The sequence below is a fragment of the Podarcis tiliguerta genome, assembly GCF_965153285.1.
Source record: "Podarcis tiliguerta genome assembly, chromosome: 1".
NCBI classification, from domain to species: Eukaryota; Metazoa; Chordata; class Lepidosauria; order Squamata; family Lacertidae; genus Podarcis; species Podarcis tiliguerta.
In genome coordinates, this window is record NC_139534.1 from 27,277,039 (window position 1) to 27,295,988 (window position 18,950).

Genomic DNA, 18,950 nt, shown 5'->3' on the forward strand with positions numbered 1-18,950 from the left:
CCTCTATAATTAATGAATGTTAGCTGCCTTGTGTGCTTTTGCTAAAATGGAAAGGCTGGATAAAAGATCTTTCCATAAATAAATAAAGCATTTGCCTTGGAGATAAAGGACAATTGAAAATTATTCTCTCCTGTATATAGTATTAAAACAGTTTATGAGACACACAGGTTTTTATTATTGTTATTATTCAACAGAATTTTAATAACAATCAGCTAAACCTCTTACATGGTTTATGTAAAGCATTCATTTAAAAATATATATTCTTCTACCTTCTACCCTCTTTGACAAAAAAGAAATTACTTTTAAAAGGACACCATTTACTCTTTTTTTATTTCTATCATACTGCTAGTATTGTATACTTTGCATATGCCTTCTGCTGGGGAGTGGAGGGGAAATCATTTTCTGTTTGCTTTGCAATAGAAGTTTACTCCAGCTGCTTCAGACAAAGGATTGGTTGAGTCCGTGATGCATGGAGATTCAGGTGTCCAGTACTACTTCAGAGAGAGGGAACCTGTGGCCCTGCAAATGAGGATGGATTCCCCTCAGCCCCAGCCAGCTTTGGCCCTGGTCAGGGATGATGAGAGTTGTAAGTCCAGCAACATCTGGAGGGCCTCAGGTTAGCCACCTCTGCCCTGCAAGCTACACAGAGACTGTGCTGATTCTTAGCACTCCATATGGCAGACTTCTGGTCCTAATTAGCATAATTAGCAGGAGAAGCAAAACAGCCCCAAACAGAGATAACTACACTGGACAATATTGTACTGGTCTGCAGATGCAACATTTGAACTTGCATTTCTAACGACATAACGAAAGCATTTTTCGAGTGGGACCAAACTGGTGATAGCTTCACCGGTAAGCCCTCTCGGTAGGGACTTTGTGACACATTTGTATAACACCTAGCTTACATTCTGCTCAATAAGCACTGAACAGTAGCAGTAATTAAGTGAATATGTACCAGCTGTCTCCCATTGTTTGTTTTTTTCACTAATTGAGATGAGGCTTGACTCCCCCCCCCCCCCGTAGAATAAGAATATGAGAATGCCTGCTCTAAATGCTGAATTAAATAATTTGATGCAAGGGTATGCTAAATATAGCCTTTGGGGTGTATTTGACTGAAGAAAGCTCTCAAGATTTTTCCGATGTGTGGTGGCTTGTGACCTGCATTTTTCATGGGGAGGAACAAGTTTTGACAAACCTGTCTTCTCCTCTTGATTTAAAATAGCTTGTGTGCATTATAAAGTTCAAATCCAAGATTTGCAAATCACATTCAAATGAATGTATGGCCAGTTCAGAACTTTCTTCTCCTGAAATGTATATTGTAACGATGTCATACAAAAAGGCTGTGTATCAAAGTAAAGCACACTTATATGCAATTGGCAGTTTAACAAACAAAAGCAACCTTAACACATTGCCCTTCTACCAATTTATAGATAATTTTACCTTAGTCCTGTGACTTGTCAAGTAAACTCGTTTGTTCTATTGAGAGACAGAGGATCATAGATTTGGAAAGGGCCCAGGGGGGGTCATCTAATTCAACCCCCTCCAAAGCAGGAATCTCAATTAAAGCATCCATGACAGATTTAAGCATCTAGCACTGCTTAAAAACCTCCAAGGGAGGAGAATCCACATCATAAAGTAACCACATCTGCTTGTACGCTACAAAATCTCATAATTAATAAACATCAGTATATTTGTATATAGTAACTATATCAGCTGGGCCTTCTACCACTCCTCTATCCCACAGTTACTTACCAGGGTTATTGGCAAGTTAAAGGTAGAAAGGATATAAGTGATATTAAATGGTGGGAATGTGGTTTCAGGAAAACCACTGGCGTGGAACCCCCCCCCCCAAAAAAAAACCCCACACATGTTGTGTGTTGACTCCGTATAAATTCCCTTCTTGTTGGCCCTATAATAACACTATGCATGCTGGGTTTACAGGGCCTGATTATCTTCAGAATAACTGATTTCTTCTTTATAGGTCAGTGCACCTTTTGTATCCCTAATAAGGCTGATCAGGAAATAGCATGTTCTACAAAAGCAAAAGTGAGACATGGAAAATGATGGTTGTTCAGTCAGCTAAGACCAAACAAATCACCCAGTGTGGGGGCTCACAGCTGCTTCGCTTGTGAGATGGAAATGCATGTTGGAGGCAGCCTTCGGGGAATAAATCGTAAGCGTATGCCTGGCATTTTCAAAATAGGGGAGATTTTTAAAAGGAAGAAAAGATCACCACACTGATTTTATGTCAAATCTTGCATGCAGAGAAGGAGGAGGTAAGATAAAAAGCCAAATCAAACATTACAAACATCCTAGGGATGAGCAGTTTCAGGTATAGAGGTTTGGAGTGGAGAAGGGGTGAGAGGAGGAGATGGAAAGCGGCAAATGGAGAAAGACTGATGCACCCCTCTTCACCTCTCTGCCCTCTATTTATCCCCCCCCCCCCAATTGCCCTTCCAGAAGCCATTTTTCTGTAGAAGAAGTAGCTGTTGGGTTAATAAATGCACTTGTGTGTAATGTATAACGTGGCACAAAATATATCCAGTGAAAATTAACAGGAAAATCATCCATTGTTGGTGTTGCTGCTTCAGTGTTCATCACTTTGCTAGCAGTGATTATAATGAATGCTTGTTAGACAGTATTGCATATACAGTTTACTTGATGAGTTAACATCCAAGGAAAAGGTACAGTGAGCCGTTTTACTCTGTTTCTAATTGAGTCACTCTGTCGAAGGATTATTGGCAGGCTGTAAACAAACAAACAAGCAAACAAAACAACTTTTAAACTGCTTTTAAAATTGCTTTACTCCATTATTCTTCCCCCACCCCCTTCCCTTTTCTGCTTTTGTAAATGTGCACCTTAGTGATTAAAGCAGTCTCTGAAGCAGAGACGCACACTCACAAATGTTTTCACTCCTACACAACTGATTTATTCAACCAGTCATGAATAAAAAGAAAACTCACTAATACCATCCCCTCTTGGAATATATTGGTACAATAACTGTTTTCACTGCTCAGTAAGATAGTGTTTTAGATCTTGAACAAACAAACCATAAATTTCCAAAGACACAAGTGAAAATTGGGTGCAGGACAGGGAAACAGCTTTAAATAAATAAATAAAGACCGGGCTCAGGGCGGCTAACACTGAATATAAATACAGTAAAAACAAAAACAACAAAACAAAACAAAAACAGTTGATTAAAATATAAGTTAGAATACAGTTTAAAATGCACCGAAACCAGAGCAGCACACGGAAATGCCGTTTACCTTCCCGCCAGAGCAGTACCTATTTATCTACTTTCGCTGGTATGCTTTCGAACTGTTAGGTTGGCAGGAGCTGGGACCGAGCAACGGGAGCTCACCCCGTCACGGGGATTTGAACCGCCAAACTTCCGATCGGCAAGCCCTAGGCTCAGTGGTTTAGACCACAGTGCCACCCACGTCCGTAATATAAGCCACCTTATATAGCAATAAAAAATATTAGATCCAGAGACTATCAAACAATCACAGATTCTTGTATCTGGGAGATGCCATTCCATATCTCACAGGATAAGCCACAGAATGATATTGCACTCCTCTTTTTTGCCCTCTCCTTACTAAAGCATGGTAGTTGCTTTAGTTTTCAGGTTATGAATGTATATGGTTCTTGACATGCAGAGAGCTTGGGTATTTCCTTTCTGTCTTGTAGGGGAATGCTGTTTTGCCCACTTCCTACTAGCCCATATTTATAGAGTAGTCAGGATTGCTCCTATACAAGTAGGTGCAGGATTTCAGCATTAGACATTGCAGCAAATGGCACCGCCGGGAGGCAAGGATGTCCAGTGGGAAAAGTGGAGGGGGAATAAGGAATGTAGCTGCTATTTCTAAACACATCTAGGTAGGAGAACCTATCCCATGGCAAATGAATGCTCAGGACCTTAGTGCTCTTTTGGTGGAAATAACCAAGCAAAAGGCTCATCTCTAAGCAGATAGCACTCTACAGAGCATTAAGCCTATATGAGCAACGGCTTTAGATTAAGATCCTAAATTGTATAAAGGCGCAAACCAGCATGTTTTCATTGTTACAGCAACCAGTGAGACTGTATGCTTCTTCAGGAAATGTTTGAGCTTTGAAATGGGAAACTTGGTTAAATTTAGTCCACCTTGCTTGGTGGTGTATTAGATACTCGCCCTTCCCCTCCACTATGCACCTCTTGCACTGTGCAACATAGCTGGATGCATTGTGCATGTGCAATGGCCCAGTCCATATCTTCTCCTTTTTCTTCCTTTTTTGAAAGTTGTATGAACCTGTCCTGTTCAGTGGATACAGTGGTACCTCGGGTTAAGTACTTAATTCGTTCCGGAGGTCCGTTCTTAACCTGAAACTGTTCTTAACCTGAAGACCACTTTAGCTAATGGGGCCTCCTGCTGCGCCGCGCCACCGGAGCACGATTTCTGTTCTCATCCTGAAGCAAAGTTCTTAACCCGAGGTACTATTTCTGGGTTAGCAGAGTCTGTAACCTGAAGCGTATGTAACCTGAAGCATATGTAACCCGAGGTACCACTGTATGTGCAAAACCAGTGCATGACTTACTGGAGGTATGTGGTGAAAAGCAAGTTTATTTCTAGGAATAAAGTCCACAACCCTGTAATGTATGAACTGTGCTTTCTTCTCGGTCTGATCCTGACCTGTTTTAAGCAGATGTGTGCACTTATTCCTAATCAAGTTACCATTGTGTGAACTACATTAGTGTATTTCCTCAAGAATTCAGATTTAAAGTCTCCAGCTCTCTTATCTTAGTTGGACCATTTTCTTCTGGAGTGAAAAAAAGCATTCATTTGAACTAGGAAAGCCCATCCCTAGCAAGCTTTCAAAGCATATATAACGTTGATTATTGTCTTTCTCCTTTTGTCTTATTTAGGATCTATGTTTACACTGAAAGTGCAAGTCAATGACATCATCAGCCATCAATATTTAAGCCAAGCGATTGTGGAAGTGTTTGTCAACTACACAAAAACAAATTCCACGCTGACTGGAAATAATGGAGCAGTATTGATACAAGTTCCCTATCAACTAGGTCTAAGTTTAACTATTGCATCTTATAAAGATGGTTATATGTTAACACCTTTGCCTTGGAAGACTGGAAGAATGCCAAGTGAGTAAGCCCCTTTTAAGATCCTATTATTAAACTGAATGCACTTGAACTTTCTTCCTTCTTTTCGGTAATCCATCTAATTTTCATCAAATGAATGTGTCTTAATGAAGTCACACAAAGTATGTTGTGCTGAATGCAACTGCAAAGGTAAATGCCGCCGTCTTGAAAGAGTTATAAAATACATATCAAATGCTTCCATTAAATATTGTAATTAATGCGGGTCTGCCCCAAATATTGAATACAGATTATCTTGAAGGAGGCTGAACAGTTTGTGAAACTGGAGCATATTGTCTCAAACAATAATCATGTGTTTTTCTGATGAGTTGGGAATAGAACAATTCTTATCCTGTGCTATAGGTCATAGAATTATAGAGTTGGAAGGGACCCTAAGTGTCATCTAGTCCAACCCCATGCAATTCAGAAATCTCAACTAAAGCATCTTTTTTTATACCCTCTTCTGTTTTGTTATATTATTCCCCCCCCAAAAAAAATACCAAAGCAGAAAGGCTAAAACAAATTCTCAACATAAACTAATGCATAAAAATAACAGCTTGTGCGTAGGCATATAGTTTTGAAACTGATGACTTTAAATTAATCAGATTGCCTCATTATATTCTTAGTGGAGAAACTCTGCTTAGTTTAAACTCTAGTTTTGTTTAAAGTAAGGGTCATAAACCCAGTTTGCACATAGTAAGAAACTCTTGCAAATTTACAGCAGGAAACAAAGGCTTTTGATTTCCTGGTTTCCATGTGAAATACCAGTCCTCTTTTGTATCCATCACTGTGGTGTCCTAAATTTTACCACTCTGCAGAACTGTAAGTCTTTTTTCTAGCTTTCTTTTCCAGTACATAAACCTTTGTAGTAATATATTCCTATTATTTTGTCTTCCCACAGTATATTCATCAGTCACACTCTCACTGTTCCCCCAAAGCCAGGCAAATATATGGTTGTTTGATGATACAATTTTAATTACTGGGAAACTCTCTGGTAAGTAACAGCAGTACTAAAGATTTATGTAAGTTTTTATGGCAAGGTAAAAAAGCACATGTTAAACTGAAAGTACAGCAAGCTGCAGGGACGTGGGTGGCGCTGTGGGTTAAACCACAGGGCCTAGGACTTGCCGATCAGAAGGTCGGTGGTTTGAATCCCTGCGACCGGGTGAGCTCCCGTTGCTCGGTCCCTGCTCCTGCCAACCTAGCAATTCGAAAGCATGTCAAAGTGCAAGTAGATAAATAGGTACTGCTCTGGCAGGAAGGTAAACGGCATTTCTGTGCGCTGCTCTGGTTCACCAGAAGCGGCTTAGTCATGCTGGCCACATGACCTGGAAGCTGTACGCCGGCTCCCTGGGCCAATAAAGCGAGATGAGCGCCGCAACCCCAGAGTCGTCCACGACTGGACCTAATGGTCAGGGGTACCTTTATCTTTACCGTTACAGCAAGATGCAAAGGAAAGGGGAGGACTGGGACTGCCTGACTTGAAACTGTACTTTGCAGCCAGCTGCCTAGTTTAGATGAAGAAGTGGGTGACCTTGAGAAATAAAAGAATTTTGAAATTAGAAGGTCACACTTTAAGGTTTAGCTGGCATGGGTATCTGTGGTATGACAAGGTTATAGTTAGGGAGTTTAAAAATCATTTTGTTAGACATACTGTATTGAAAGTCTGGAATAGATAGAAGCCTAGGTTCTATACAAAGATACTCCTATGGATCTCGACACCCAAATGTAGCATATTATCTGAATGCACATATAAGATGCACATTGATAAGAGGTGCAAGTGGTTCATGCTTGAACATTAATCTTTGAATGACAGTTAAAAGTTTTGCCAATCAAAAGTGTTAACTGTTTGAAAGAAGCACTGTGAAATTGCTGGCTTTGAATTCTTCCTCTTTTTCAGATGCCAAATCTCAACCAAGTGTTCAGTTTCCAAAATATTTAATAAAACTTCCTATGAACCACCATATCACAAATGTTACAGCCTACCTTACAGTGCCACAGCAGTTTTTGAAAGTGGACCATTTTCTTTATACAACTGGAATTCTTTTAAATAAGTCAGGTATGTCAGATTTTCCACTAGCTTTTGAAGTTATACAGCAGGGATCTGAAGACTATCCCTTTAAAACATTAGCGGCATAGGTTTTTAGACCCACAGGTTAGGACTTGAAATGTAATATTGTAGCTGAATAACAATTTATCCACCTTGGAAGTGTAAAGAGTCTCTGATTTTTCTCAAAACACATTGTTAATTGTGTGATCCAACTCACGAGAACATTCCCTGAATTACCCTGATTCATCTTGTAATTTGGGGAACGCTCAGAGCCAGCACGCACTCCTACATTTGTTGCTGGCAGAGATTTGTCATCCCCAGCTTGTTGCAAGAGAGAAGGGAAGTTATTTCTCTCTACCTTCTTTGATTGGCCAATAACTATAGAAATTTTAAAATCTCCATTTATATTGGCAACAGTACCATTGTACAAATTCTTACCAACTCAAGATCCCCACATCATTTACAGAAAGAAAAATGTCAGTGTAGAATACTGTATTCTAAACAACAAGAAGAATAAACTTTTATTTATATCCCGCCCTCCCCAGCCGAAGTTAGGGTCAGGGCGGCTAACATCAAATATATAACATTAGTATAAAATCAAACAATAATTAAATTACCTCCTAAAAACAGGTCAAAATCAAATTAAGGTCTAATTAGATGGCTTTCCGCAGGGTTAGGGTTGGGAACACTAAATGCTCATCGGCCCAACTGTTTACGCTGATCTTATATGGCCTGTGAGAATGCTGGAAGACCTCTTTCATATTAGTTCTTATACAAAAAGAAAAGGGGAGTCAGGCTGAGCCCTGACCAAAGGCCTGGTAGAACAACTACATCTTGCAGGCCCTGCGGAAAGATGTCAGATCCCGCAGGGCCCTGATCTCTTGTGGCAGAGCATTCCACCAGGCCGGGGTCAAAGCTGAAAAGGCCCTGGCCGAGGCCAGCCCAGGATCTCCAAGGTGTTATTATTTGTAGACCGTAAGGTCCTCCGTGGGGTGTACCAGGAAAGGCGGCCTCATAGGTACGAGGGTCCTAGTTTTATTCCTTGTACACTGGAGTGCTGTCACCAAAATTTCAATGTATTCTCCCTTCTTTTATTTTGAATTAAGTCTCTGTGCCAGTGTGTGGCTTGTATTCCATCAGCCCGAGCTCTTTTCTTGCACAACAGAACCTTCAAGGCATCCCCTAAATCTGTTCTGGATGTTGCTTCCAACCCTTCAGAGCAGATATGGAGATACCTCTGGGGGCATGCCCCCCCCCCCCGTGGGGGATTGGAATTCCCCTTGCGCTAGTGGGAATCCTTCTCCTAGCACAATGTACACCCCCCCAAAAAAAATGATTTCATTATTAAGCTGTATAATGAATGACAATCAATGATGTTTAAAATAAACAAACAATAAATGGCTGCCTAGTTTTTTTTTTCCATTTCTGCCACTGATCACTACTCTTTCAAAGGTATTTGAACACACTGAGACACACAGGGATTAATAATGTATGCCTACACCTTTTGCAGCTGACGAATCAGCAAATAAAGCAGCTTTCATTTTTTCCCCTTGATCCTCCTGAAATCTCTCTGATGTGTTTCTTTTTAAATTATTTATGTGGTCCTGCAAAAAAAACCCCCAGCTTTTATCCTAGGGGCAGGTGGAAGTTAATTGATACATGATATTTGACAGTTTTCTTACGACCCACATCTAACATTGTGCACATTTTGAGAAGGATTCAGATATTTAATTCTGTTCTTGAGCTTTTCTTTCTCCCTCTGCAAGCTGTGCCAAGATGAGCCATTTGTGCACAGGTCTGTTAAGCTTGTAGAAAGGGAGAGTGACAAATGTGACAATGTGTAATATTACACCATGCATCTGGAAGGTTTTCACAACATTTTGACTGGGCGTAGAAATTAGAATTCTTATGGTTAAATGCAGAAGTATTGGACATATATATATAGATATGTTAAGCTAATGAATATTTTAGTTGATACAGTTAATATTTTAAGATGTCTTAAGTATTCAGATGCTGCAGGGAAACATGCATATTAATTAATTGCTGTTTTTCTTTCTTTCTTTTACATGATAGTGTTCTGATTCAGTTTCCCCCTGCATATTTATAAGTAGATCCCATGTTTATAAACTGAATGTCAGAAAGCTGAGATTAGAAAAAGGGTTGGTTAATGCTCAGCCTCTCAGATTAGTGTGTGTTTGCTCTGAGCTAACGGAGTTACATTGATTCATCCATTCCAAGGTTGCTGTTGTTTGCCAAAGTGGAAAAGCACTTTACTATCCACACATCTTCAAAATTCATTTTGAACTGATCTTTTGCAGGCCCCCGAGTATCATGCTTAGTGGATTTACTTCTGAATTTTGTTTGCCCTGCTACCGATTGTACACTTACCCTACTCTATGTGCTCAAATACAGAAACCATAGTACAGATACCATACTGCATTTTGTAGAGGGATGGTGACAATTCTGCCACCTGCAAAATAGATTTTTCGCCTTAGATCTTTGTTTGCAATCCTGAAGTGCAAAATTGTAGGAAACATTTGGCCCTCCAGATGTTGCGGAACTTCAACTCCCATCATGCCTGGCCACTGGCTATATTTACTGGACTGATGGGAGTTGTAGTTCAGCAACATGAGCTAGATCAGGCTTCCTCAAACAGCTCTCCAGATGTTTTGAGACTACAGTTCCCATCATCCCTGACCACTGGTCCTGCTAGCTGGGGATCATGGGAGTTGTAAGCCACAAACATCTGGAGGGCCGAGATTGAGGAAGCCTGAGCTAGGTGAACCAATAATCTGGCAGTTTCTTAATAAGTGCTGCTCCATACTATTTAAGTGCTGTCATACTATTAAATAATTAAGATTAAATATAGAAGCTTATTTTGATGCCTTTTATCACCATCTAGTGGTTTATTTCTGTACTGCCTTCACTACTAATGGCTATTGAAATTGAGCGTGTGTAGAGACATATTTTCCTAATTATTTTTTTATTACTGTGGTGGTGATGGGTCTAGGTCCATTATGTATCAGTTGCCAGATAATCAAAAAGTATAATGGAGACGAGGGAAATGTTTGCTTCCACAAACTAGTCTGGCTGCTGGGTGGAATACTGATTTGCTCCTTTTGGAAAGATTTTGAGATTTTGGAGGTGCTGGCTAGAATGTTCACTGAAATATTCTTCCCGATAAATTATTGTGAAATGATATTTTTTTAGAGGACCAATATATGTTAATTTGGAAATGCATTAATATCCATCTTTCTCCATTTTAATAATAAAAAGCAGACAGTTTAAACAGCTGTACATATATGTAGAATAAGCCTTTGGTTTGCATATTGGAAATTTTAGAAATGTTATGACTATATAACTTTTGTGGTTCCAGATGACTAATTTGGAACACTGAAAATGAAATAAAATCATCTCCTTGTTTATATGTTTAGGTTTCAAAAGTATTGAATTAACTCCCCTTGCTGCAATATGTGTAAACCTGTTTTCGGCTGGGAAAGAACTGAACGTAGATGGTCCCATTCAGATAACATTGCCTCTCCTACCTACTAGTGCTGTCAAAGCAGGAGATCCTATCCCAGCATGGACCTTTGACATGAAAACTGGTGAGTGTGTTCTCTGTTCTGCATTAGCACAGGGCTGAAGCTGTGTAGCTTTAGGATTTTCACTTAGTCTAAGACAAAGAGCAGCACATGGTCATTGGGCCTTGCCAGAAGCTAACAAGTAGGCTGCCATAACACCCCCTTCAACCTCAGGTGGGTGTCCTTTCCAGGGATCCAAATCCTTAAAAGCGGGAAGCAGAGTTAACAATTAGCTTACCTTCCCCACCTGGAGTAGGACGCGGGTGGCGCTGTCGGTAAAACCTCAGCGCCTAGGACTTGCCGATCGCATGGTCAGCGGTTCAAATCCCTGCGGCGGGGTGCGCTCCTGTCGTTCGGTCCCAGCGCCTGCCAATCTAGCAGTTCGAAAGCACCCCCGGGTGCAAGTAGATAAATAGGGAAGGTAAGTAGATACCAGCGGGAAGGTAAACGGCGTTTCCGTGTGCTGCGCTGGCTCGCCAGATGCAGCTTGTCACGTTGGCCACGTGACCCGGAAGTGTCTTCGGACAGCACTGGCTCCCGGCCTCTAGAGTGAGATGAGCGCACAATCCTAGAGTCTGGCAAGACTGGCCCGTACGGGCAGGGGTACCTTTACCTTTACCTTACCCCACCTGGAGACTAAAGTAGCTTGACTTTCTCCGTCAGGTCCCACTCATACATAGCAGGAACCTAATGACTAGGCACATGAGAGCTTGGATTAATCCTGACAGCTTTTTGTTTTGTTTTTTTTTTATTAAGTATGTCTTTAAGAGTACCTGGATAATCCAAATTGGCATAACTCATAGTACATGCTGTTTCTCCACTCTGACATCTTGTTCGTTTACATGGAGATCTTTGATGTGTACTTGGAACTTTTGAACAGGAAAGGTCTTAGCTGTTTTAGTGTTTGAAGACAGCTCCCCATGAATGATAGGAGCTGGAGTCCAGCAATACAAGAGGGCCACAGATTCCCCATTCATGCAGCTGGGAACATCACGGGCACATCTGACCTCTAGAGTTTTAGACAGGGCTTATTGTGCTTTGATTTAAAGGCATCTTGCCCTTCTAAAAGAAAGCCTTTCTTTCTCCCAGGTGCCTGGGTGAATCGCGGGTTGGGCATGGTGAAGGATGCACAGGATCATCTTGTATGGACATACAGTGCTCCAAGTCTTGGTTACTGGATAGCAGCTCCACTGCCTGGAACCAGAGGTATCCCATGGAAATGTGAAATCATTGAATGGAACTTAGCTGTTGTAGTTTGCAGGAGAATAATTATGTGCAAGTTGGCGGTCAGAACATGGGATAGGGAAGAATGCCCCCCTCCCAACTTTAATAGGAATCATAGGCTTTGTTCCCTGGTCTAGTGGAAATATAAGTACGATTCACAGGTTACTTGATTGTAGGGCATCTCTGTGTAGTAATGAGCAGCTTTTTAGCCCTGCCCTCAAACCTTGCACCTTTGTCATCCAGTAACTGTGTGGTTGTGTGAGAAGAAAGGCCAGCATGCAAGCTCCTCCCTGCAAATGGGCCTCATTCAATAAAGTGTCTTAATCACTTCATCCCCTACTTGGGAGCATGAGCTTGGCCACTGGGGTTTTCTTCTCACACAACCATGTGTAACGTGATTACTGAAAGAAATAGATTTAGAGGCAAGGCTAAAACGAGGCCTCATACTGAAGCCATATACACAAACTGTCGGAGCCTCCGCTACTCCGCTACTACTGATCTACTCCTCCGGTTGAGTCCTTCGGAATTGCCTCCAATGATGATTAACGACCTGAGCCTCTGATAAGGCTCCAGGCACGTTCCCTCATTACGCAGAGTATCCAGCAGCAGGGAAGGAGCTGAGAAATATGAACTATATTGCAAAGAGTTTTATTTCTAACTACGCAGACAGAAAAGAAATAAACATGCTCTCTCTGTGAGAGCAGAGAGACAACTGAAAAACAAAGGAACAGGAAACAGTAACATCACATCCGTCTCCTGTCTTCCGTGAGACTTCCAACAGCCTGGAATCTCTGGAATCTTGTGACTCCAAGCACTGCACAGTGGCAATACACAGAAACCAACACAAACAATATGCAAACAGGGCTATATTATTTAAGGCATGAAAAATACTCATTAAAAAAAGGCATCCCATTCCAACGTTTCAGGTGTCTTGACTGAGGCAGGATTCCCATCAATATTGCTTGAATGTGTGTGTATATATGTATATATAGGTACTGCTTAATGCCAAAACATGGCTCTAAACAGTGGACATCATCTCTGCCCATGTGAGCCACCCCTGTGTTCATGAGGACTGGAAAAATCAGCAGCACATCCAGTGACACAATGTTAAGGAAAAACAGAGTAAACAAATGATGGGAAGACACCATATATTGTTGGATCCAGTTTTGCACAAGAAATCACCTTCTTTCTCTCTCCTTTTTCAATGGTTATAAATTTAGACTCCATCATTGCCTCGGTCACTAAGGATATAACTGCATACCACACAGTGTTCCTTACAGCCATATTGGGAGGCACCATCGTCATTATCATTGGGTTCTTTGCAGTTCTCCTTTGCTACTGCAGGTAAGTAACAAGATTATAGTGATGTGCAATTATGACACAATGTATTCATGTGTTTCATCCTTTGTCGATTGGAGTCTTGGAATGATGGTTCAGTCTTGTTTTGAAAAGATATTTGAGGTATGGCCTTTGCAGTCCTCTGTTCAGCCACTCTGAGAACAGCCTGCTGGGCTAGATAGGACATTGGCCTGATCCAGCTATTTTTATGTTCTTATGTTCATGCAGTCATATGTGTAGAAGATTCTAGCTCTAGGATTCTGTACAACGCTTCCCTGTTTTCTAAGCAACATTTATAAATACAGTGGTGCCCCGCAAGACGAATGCCTCGCAAGACAGAAAACCCGCTAGACGAAAGGGTTTTCCGTTTTGGAGGTGCTTCGCAAAACAAATTTCCTATGGGCTTGCTTTGCAAGACGAAAATGTCTTGAGAGTTCCTGCGTTTTTTCTCTCGCTCCCCATTAAGCTGCTAATAGCCTTTTAGCAGCTAATCCGCTAATCCCTTAAGCCGCTAATAGCCGCTAAACCGCTAATAGCGCTAATCCGCTAATAGGGAAAAAACCGCTAGACGAAGAGACTCGCGGAACAGATTCTTTTCGTCTTGCGAGGCACCACTGTAGAATAAAGGAATGCAGATAACCTATAAGGGTGTGTAATTCTTGTGTCATTTGACACAAAATGGATGTGTTACATATGTAGGCTACTCTCCTGAACAGGTAGCTTAAATCCCATTGATGTCAGCCTAACTGCAGTCAGGATTTCAGCTGGTGGGCAAGGTAGAGCTTTTAACATTATTGGTTCCCCACTTTTTTTCTTAGGGATACATGTGGTCAGTCAAAAAAGAGGAGGAGAAATATGACAAAACGGGACATCTCCAAAAAGGACCAGACAACATCAACAACTCACATAAATCACCTTGGCATTTCCAAGGGGTCACTGAAGCCAGATGACAAGTCTCAGTTGTATTCAGCCACATTATCCTCTTATAGTCCCCAGAGAGGGGCTTCAGCTGAAGGGGAGGAGAGGAAAGGCTGCGACACTTTCAAAATCTACACAGAAGGTATTTCATACCAGTTCTCCAGCAAAAATTCTCACTGTAGCTCACCCCAATCCTTGGAACCTAGCATAGGAGTGAGGCATTTACAGCCAGCAAAACATATTGGTGGCAGCATTTCTCCTGCTAGAGACTTGCAAGAACGGAACCACTACCTCTCGATGCATGAGGAAATATATGGTCTCACTCCCCTCCCAGAGCAACTGGTGCATCTTTATAGCCAACCTATTGCTATCCTTCAAACATCTGACCTTTTCCATTCTCCAGAGCAGCTGCATGCTGCCAAGTCTGCCACTTTGCCAAGGAAAGGGCAATTAGTCTATAGCCCAATGATGGAGCCAATGAGTCGGGAAAGTTATACCCAGACATTACCCAAGATGCCCATGCACTCTCACCTCCAGGTGCCAACCTCCAGAGATGAATCAGCTGCATTAGATAGCCAACAAGGCTTATCTCCTCAAGCTGCAAATTGGGGGCGCTACACCAATAGCTTGCTGGAGTCAGTTTCTGTTCCAGGGACACTAAACGAAGCCGTGGTCATGACACCATTTTCATCGGAACTTCAAGGCATTTCAGAGCAAACCTTGCTGGAGCTTTCAAAAGGAAAACAATCTCCGCATCCACGGGCATGGTTTGTTTCATTGGATGGCAAGCCAATAGCTCAGGTGAGGCATTCATTCATAGACCTCAAGAAGGGCAGGAAGACTGAGAGTAACGATACTAGCTTGGACTCTGGGGTGGACATGAATGAGCATAATCCCAGTCGGAAACTGGAGAGGGAGAAAACCTTCATCAAAAGCATGCAGCATTCTAAGGTCCTTTACCTGGAAGACTTGGATCTCAGTAGTAGTGAAAGTGGAACCACAGTTTGTACCCCCGAAGATCAGACTGTGAAGCACATGCCAGATGGGGGGACTGATCCAGTCATAGAGCAGCACACACAAGAGGTGCCTAAGAAGAAAGAAACGGAAGACCATGAGGCTAGCCCTCCTCCAGCTAAGAAACGGGGAAGGCCACCTCTAACTAAAAGAGACAGCAAGACCAATATCTGGAAGAAGAGAGAAGAGAGGCCACTTATTCCAATAAATTAAACTTACAGTTATGTCTGCATTTTGGTCTGTCTGGTGTCCCCTTGGCTCTTTGGGTCTCATTTGTAAACTTAAATGTTCAGTGTATAAGAGACAACCAGAATCTGGTAACATTCCATTTCTCAATTCGTAGAGAAGGTTACACCTTCCTAAGAGTGCAAACCAGCTCTTCTTGCTTTTCAGCAATTACGTGAACAAAGCTTCTGGTTTTTAAAATGTGCTGGGATACATCTGTTGGGGTGTGCACACATGCTGCAGAAGAAGCCCGAATGCAACCTTCATTGTGTGCTTTGGAATCAGACATTTGACAAGGAAGAAGCACTGCTGGGTTGCATCGTCATGGGGAAGAGGCACACAGTGAGTGAACAACAAGATTTTATTTTTAACAATCAGTGTCTGATATGGTTATTTTACCATACAATGTTTCATGTAGATGTCCTGCAAGGCAGTGAGATAAAAGCTGCCGTTTTTCATCTAAAATGCAAGATCAGAACCCTTTTTGATACCTTGTATAACATTCCACCGCATTGTTCTCTGTATATACTTGGGGCAAAAATAATAATTCAGGGACTTGTTATCCATATGGTATTTCAAGTATGCGGACTTCTGCTTTTCATGTGCTGCTCCGGTATGTATTGAGCCAAACTGTGCTCCATTTTTAGAATAACTAGGTTTGTACATTAGGGCAGAATGTGCCCCTCAGTGTCCAAGATAAATATTATTTTGAACTTAGCCAAAATGATGGCTTTGTAGAAGACATTGCTTCCAGAAACAACCCCATGCTACTGAATAGCCTTAAAAGAGATAGAGACAGAGTAGTACTTAAGCAATTTGATGATGTGCCTCCTTTTTTTGCTGTGGTCCCAGTCTTGCAAGTCCATTGTGCCGCTTGAAAAGAGCCATTTGAAATCTCTTGGACTTCCTATCTGAATAAACGTATCCATATATTTAGCCAATGTCTTTCTTGCATGGGAAAATGGCCTTGTAGGGCCAGTCCAGAACAGTCTTTGTATTAAGCAAATTCTCCAGTCTGAAAGCAAGCCTGTCAAAATGACAAAGTGAAGGGGAAAGGACCACATGGTGCAGTGAGTTCTTAAAATTGGGTAATACTCCTTTCTAAAGTCCTGGAGGGCCAGGGCCAACCAGCATAGTCTGCAGTGAGTTCAATGGCCCAATGATCTGTCTCTGTTTATGATTGAGAGTTCTCTTATTCCAGAAAACAGATCGGAAGAGAACCTGTATTGAACTTATTTGGTTCTGCTCTGTTTCTGTGGAAAATAACAAACACTGCAGCCCTAAACACATTTATCTAGTAAATCCAGTTAATTTCTGCGGAATGTACTTCCAAGTAGAAATGTCCAGGTTCAAGGCCTAAAAGTCTTAAGACTCCTCTGAGATCAGGAGTGAAAGCAAGCATTCTCCCTGTATAGTGAGGCTGGCTTCCTTCCACTTATGCAGTGCAAACAATATGCCAGTGTACTTATGTAGAAGCTAGTATGACTTTATTCTCCCATATTTCAGATGGGCTGTGTTTCTTAAAACATAGCATGAAAGTTCCTTCTCTTGGTGTATTTTAAAATCATTGTGTTTTATTATTTTTAAAAATGGTTCTGGGAAGCCTGAGCGGGTGATACCGCAGGAACTAACTGATCAGCATTTTCCTGAGCTCACTCCTAGCTCACCTTTCACAGTATATTTGTCTGTATGCACTCTAAGTGTATCCTAACCTAATTTGTGTACTAGGAACACATTTCAGCACTACCTGTTGGTGTTTCTGAATATGAAGAAGGTAAGCTGTGGCTCTGGCCTATAGGACAACAGCCATCCTTGGAGTAGAATTTATTGTAAAGTTGGGGGGGGGGGGAGTTACCAAAAGAAATGATTGCATGAAATGTAACTAAGAAAATATATAAAGGAAAGAAGTACATAGAAAAAATGCATGTCAGAGAGGATAGGCTGAACATTTTCAGATTTCTTAAGTTTTCTACGCACATGGAATACCCAAACATGTGACCACCACACAACCTGCACTCTGTTGGCACTGTTCAGAAAAAGCTACCACTTATATATCAATTAACTCTGTCACTGATTTTGGAGTATGCACAAAAAAATTAAGAGCAAGATAATGTCAACCTTATCCTAAGCACATTTTCTTAGAAAAATTATTCTAAGTAACTTAAATGGAATTTATATCTAAGTAATGTTAGGATTACAGCCTTATAAAATATTAATGTTTTTCCTCAAATTCTATGACATTTACACTTGTTGGGTTTGGTTGTACTGAACTTTCTAAACATTTGGAATATTAAAATATTTTAAAACTTATTTTAACTTTTTCTTTTTTATCTTTTAAAAACTTTAAAAGCATTATTGCTGGTAAGCATCTGAAGCCATCCCACCCCTTTCAAATAAAGCATTTCATAATAAGATTTCTGAAGCAATTCTGATAATTCTTAGCATTTTTGAAATTTTATATCAATTCGTTTTACCAACTGAAATTTAAAGTAACTTTGCAGATGATAAAAGACTTGTCAAATATTTGTACATTTTCCACTTGCTAATACACTGTTCTTCTACTTTAAAGCACAACAGTTTATTGTACTTCAACAAATGCGGTGTCTTTGTAAAAAATGAGTATTTTTACATACAAGATGTTCTGTTGGGAAGTTTTTCTGTTCTTTGTATGCCAAGACTGCAGTCCTACACATGGTTCCTCAGTAGCAAGTCCTATTTAGTTCAAGAAAACTTACACTTGGGTAAGTGTACATAAGATGGTTGCCTAAGAGCATGAATTGAATCAGGAACCCAGTTCTGTGAGCTTCAATCACTAGGAACAGAGTCTGAAACCAGACATGAGAGTTGTGTGGCTGCCACTGAAAGGAGTCCTTGATACAGGAGTACTGATCCTGCCTACTGTAGCCCCAGCTGTCCTTGCTTTTTCTGCCTCACCAATAAGAGCAAGTGCCCTTTTTCAGCTGATGCTCTTCAAAAGTAACTGCCTTGTATTGTTTCCTCCACTCTCAGCAACTGCATGAACTACCATTTAGTGGATGTAACATGGGAGGAAAGAAGGACTCAACATGCAGAGCTGTTTTCAGCATTGAGCCACACAGCATCTCAGAAGACTAGTTCCAGCCTGAGTGTTCCCAAGCCAATACTGGTCATCACTTATAAGCTGTAAATACTGAGAACAAGCAGTCCACTGCCACTTGTTAATTCTTTGAGACACAGTTAGAATTCTATTTAATTCTCATTTCAATTTCATGACCTTCTGTAGCTCAATCTTTTTTTAATAAAAAAAAATCTCCATTTTTCTATTCTGTCAGGGGTGGCATATCATGTTTGTGTAACTGCTATGGTACTAATGATCTATTGCTACAGTGTATCTTAAAATTTATAAGATGTTAAAAGAGTTCATGCAATATAATAAAAATATTTTAAAAACTTGCAAATATAGCCTTTGTGATTATTGGTCCTTTAAAAAACA

General features: G+C 40.9%; 1 protein-coding gene across 1 annotated transcript in view; it reads left to right on the forward strand.

The window, feature by feature from the left end:
* FAM171B (family with sequence similarity 171 member B) overlaps positions 1-18,915 on the forward strand; it is a 32,653-nt gene extending 13,738 nt beyond the window's left edge. The window contains exons 2-8 of the mRNA XM_083408048.1: positions 4,901-5,134; positions 6,030-6,122; positions 7,029-7,187; positions 10,613-10,783; positions 11,849-11,965; positions 13,204-13,327; positions 14,140-18,915. Of these exons, the coding sequence (XP_083264174.1) occupies positions 4,901-5,134; positions 6,030-6,122; positions 7,029-7,187; positions 10,613-10,783; positions 11,849-11,965; positions 13,204-13,327; positions 14,140-15,466 (2,225 nt within the window). The 3' untranslated portion in view covers positions 15,467-18,915. The remainder of the gene's footprint in view (positions 1-4,900; positions 5,135-6,029; positions 6,123-7,028; positions 7,188-10,612; positions 10,784-11,848; positions 11,966-13,203; positions 13,328-14,139) is intronic.
* Positions 18,916-18,950: the final 35 nt, after the last annotated feature.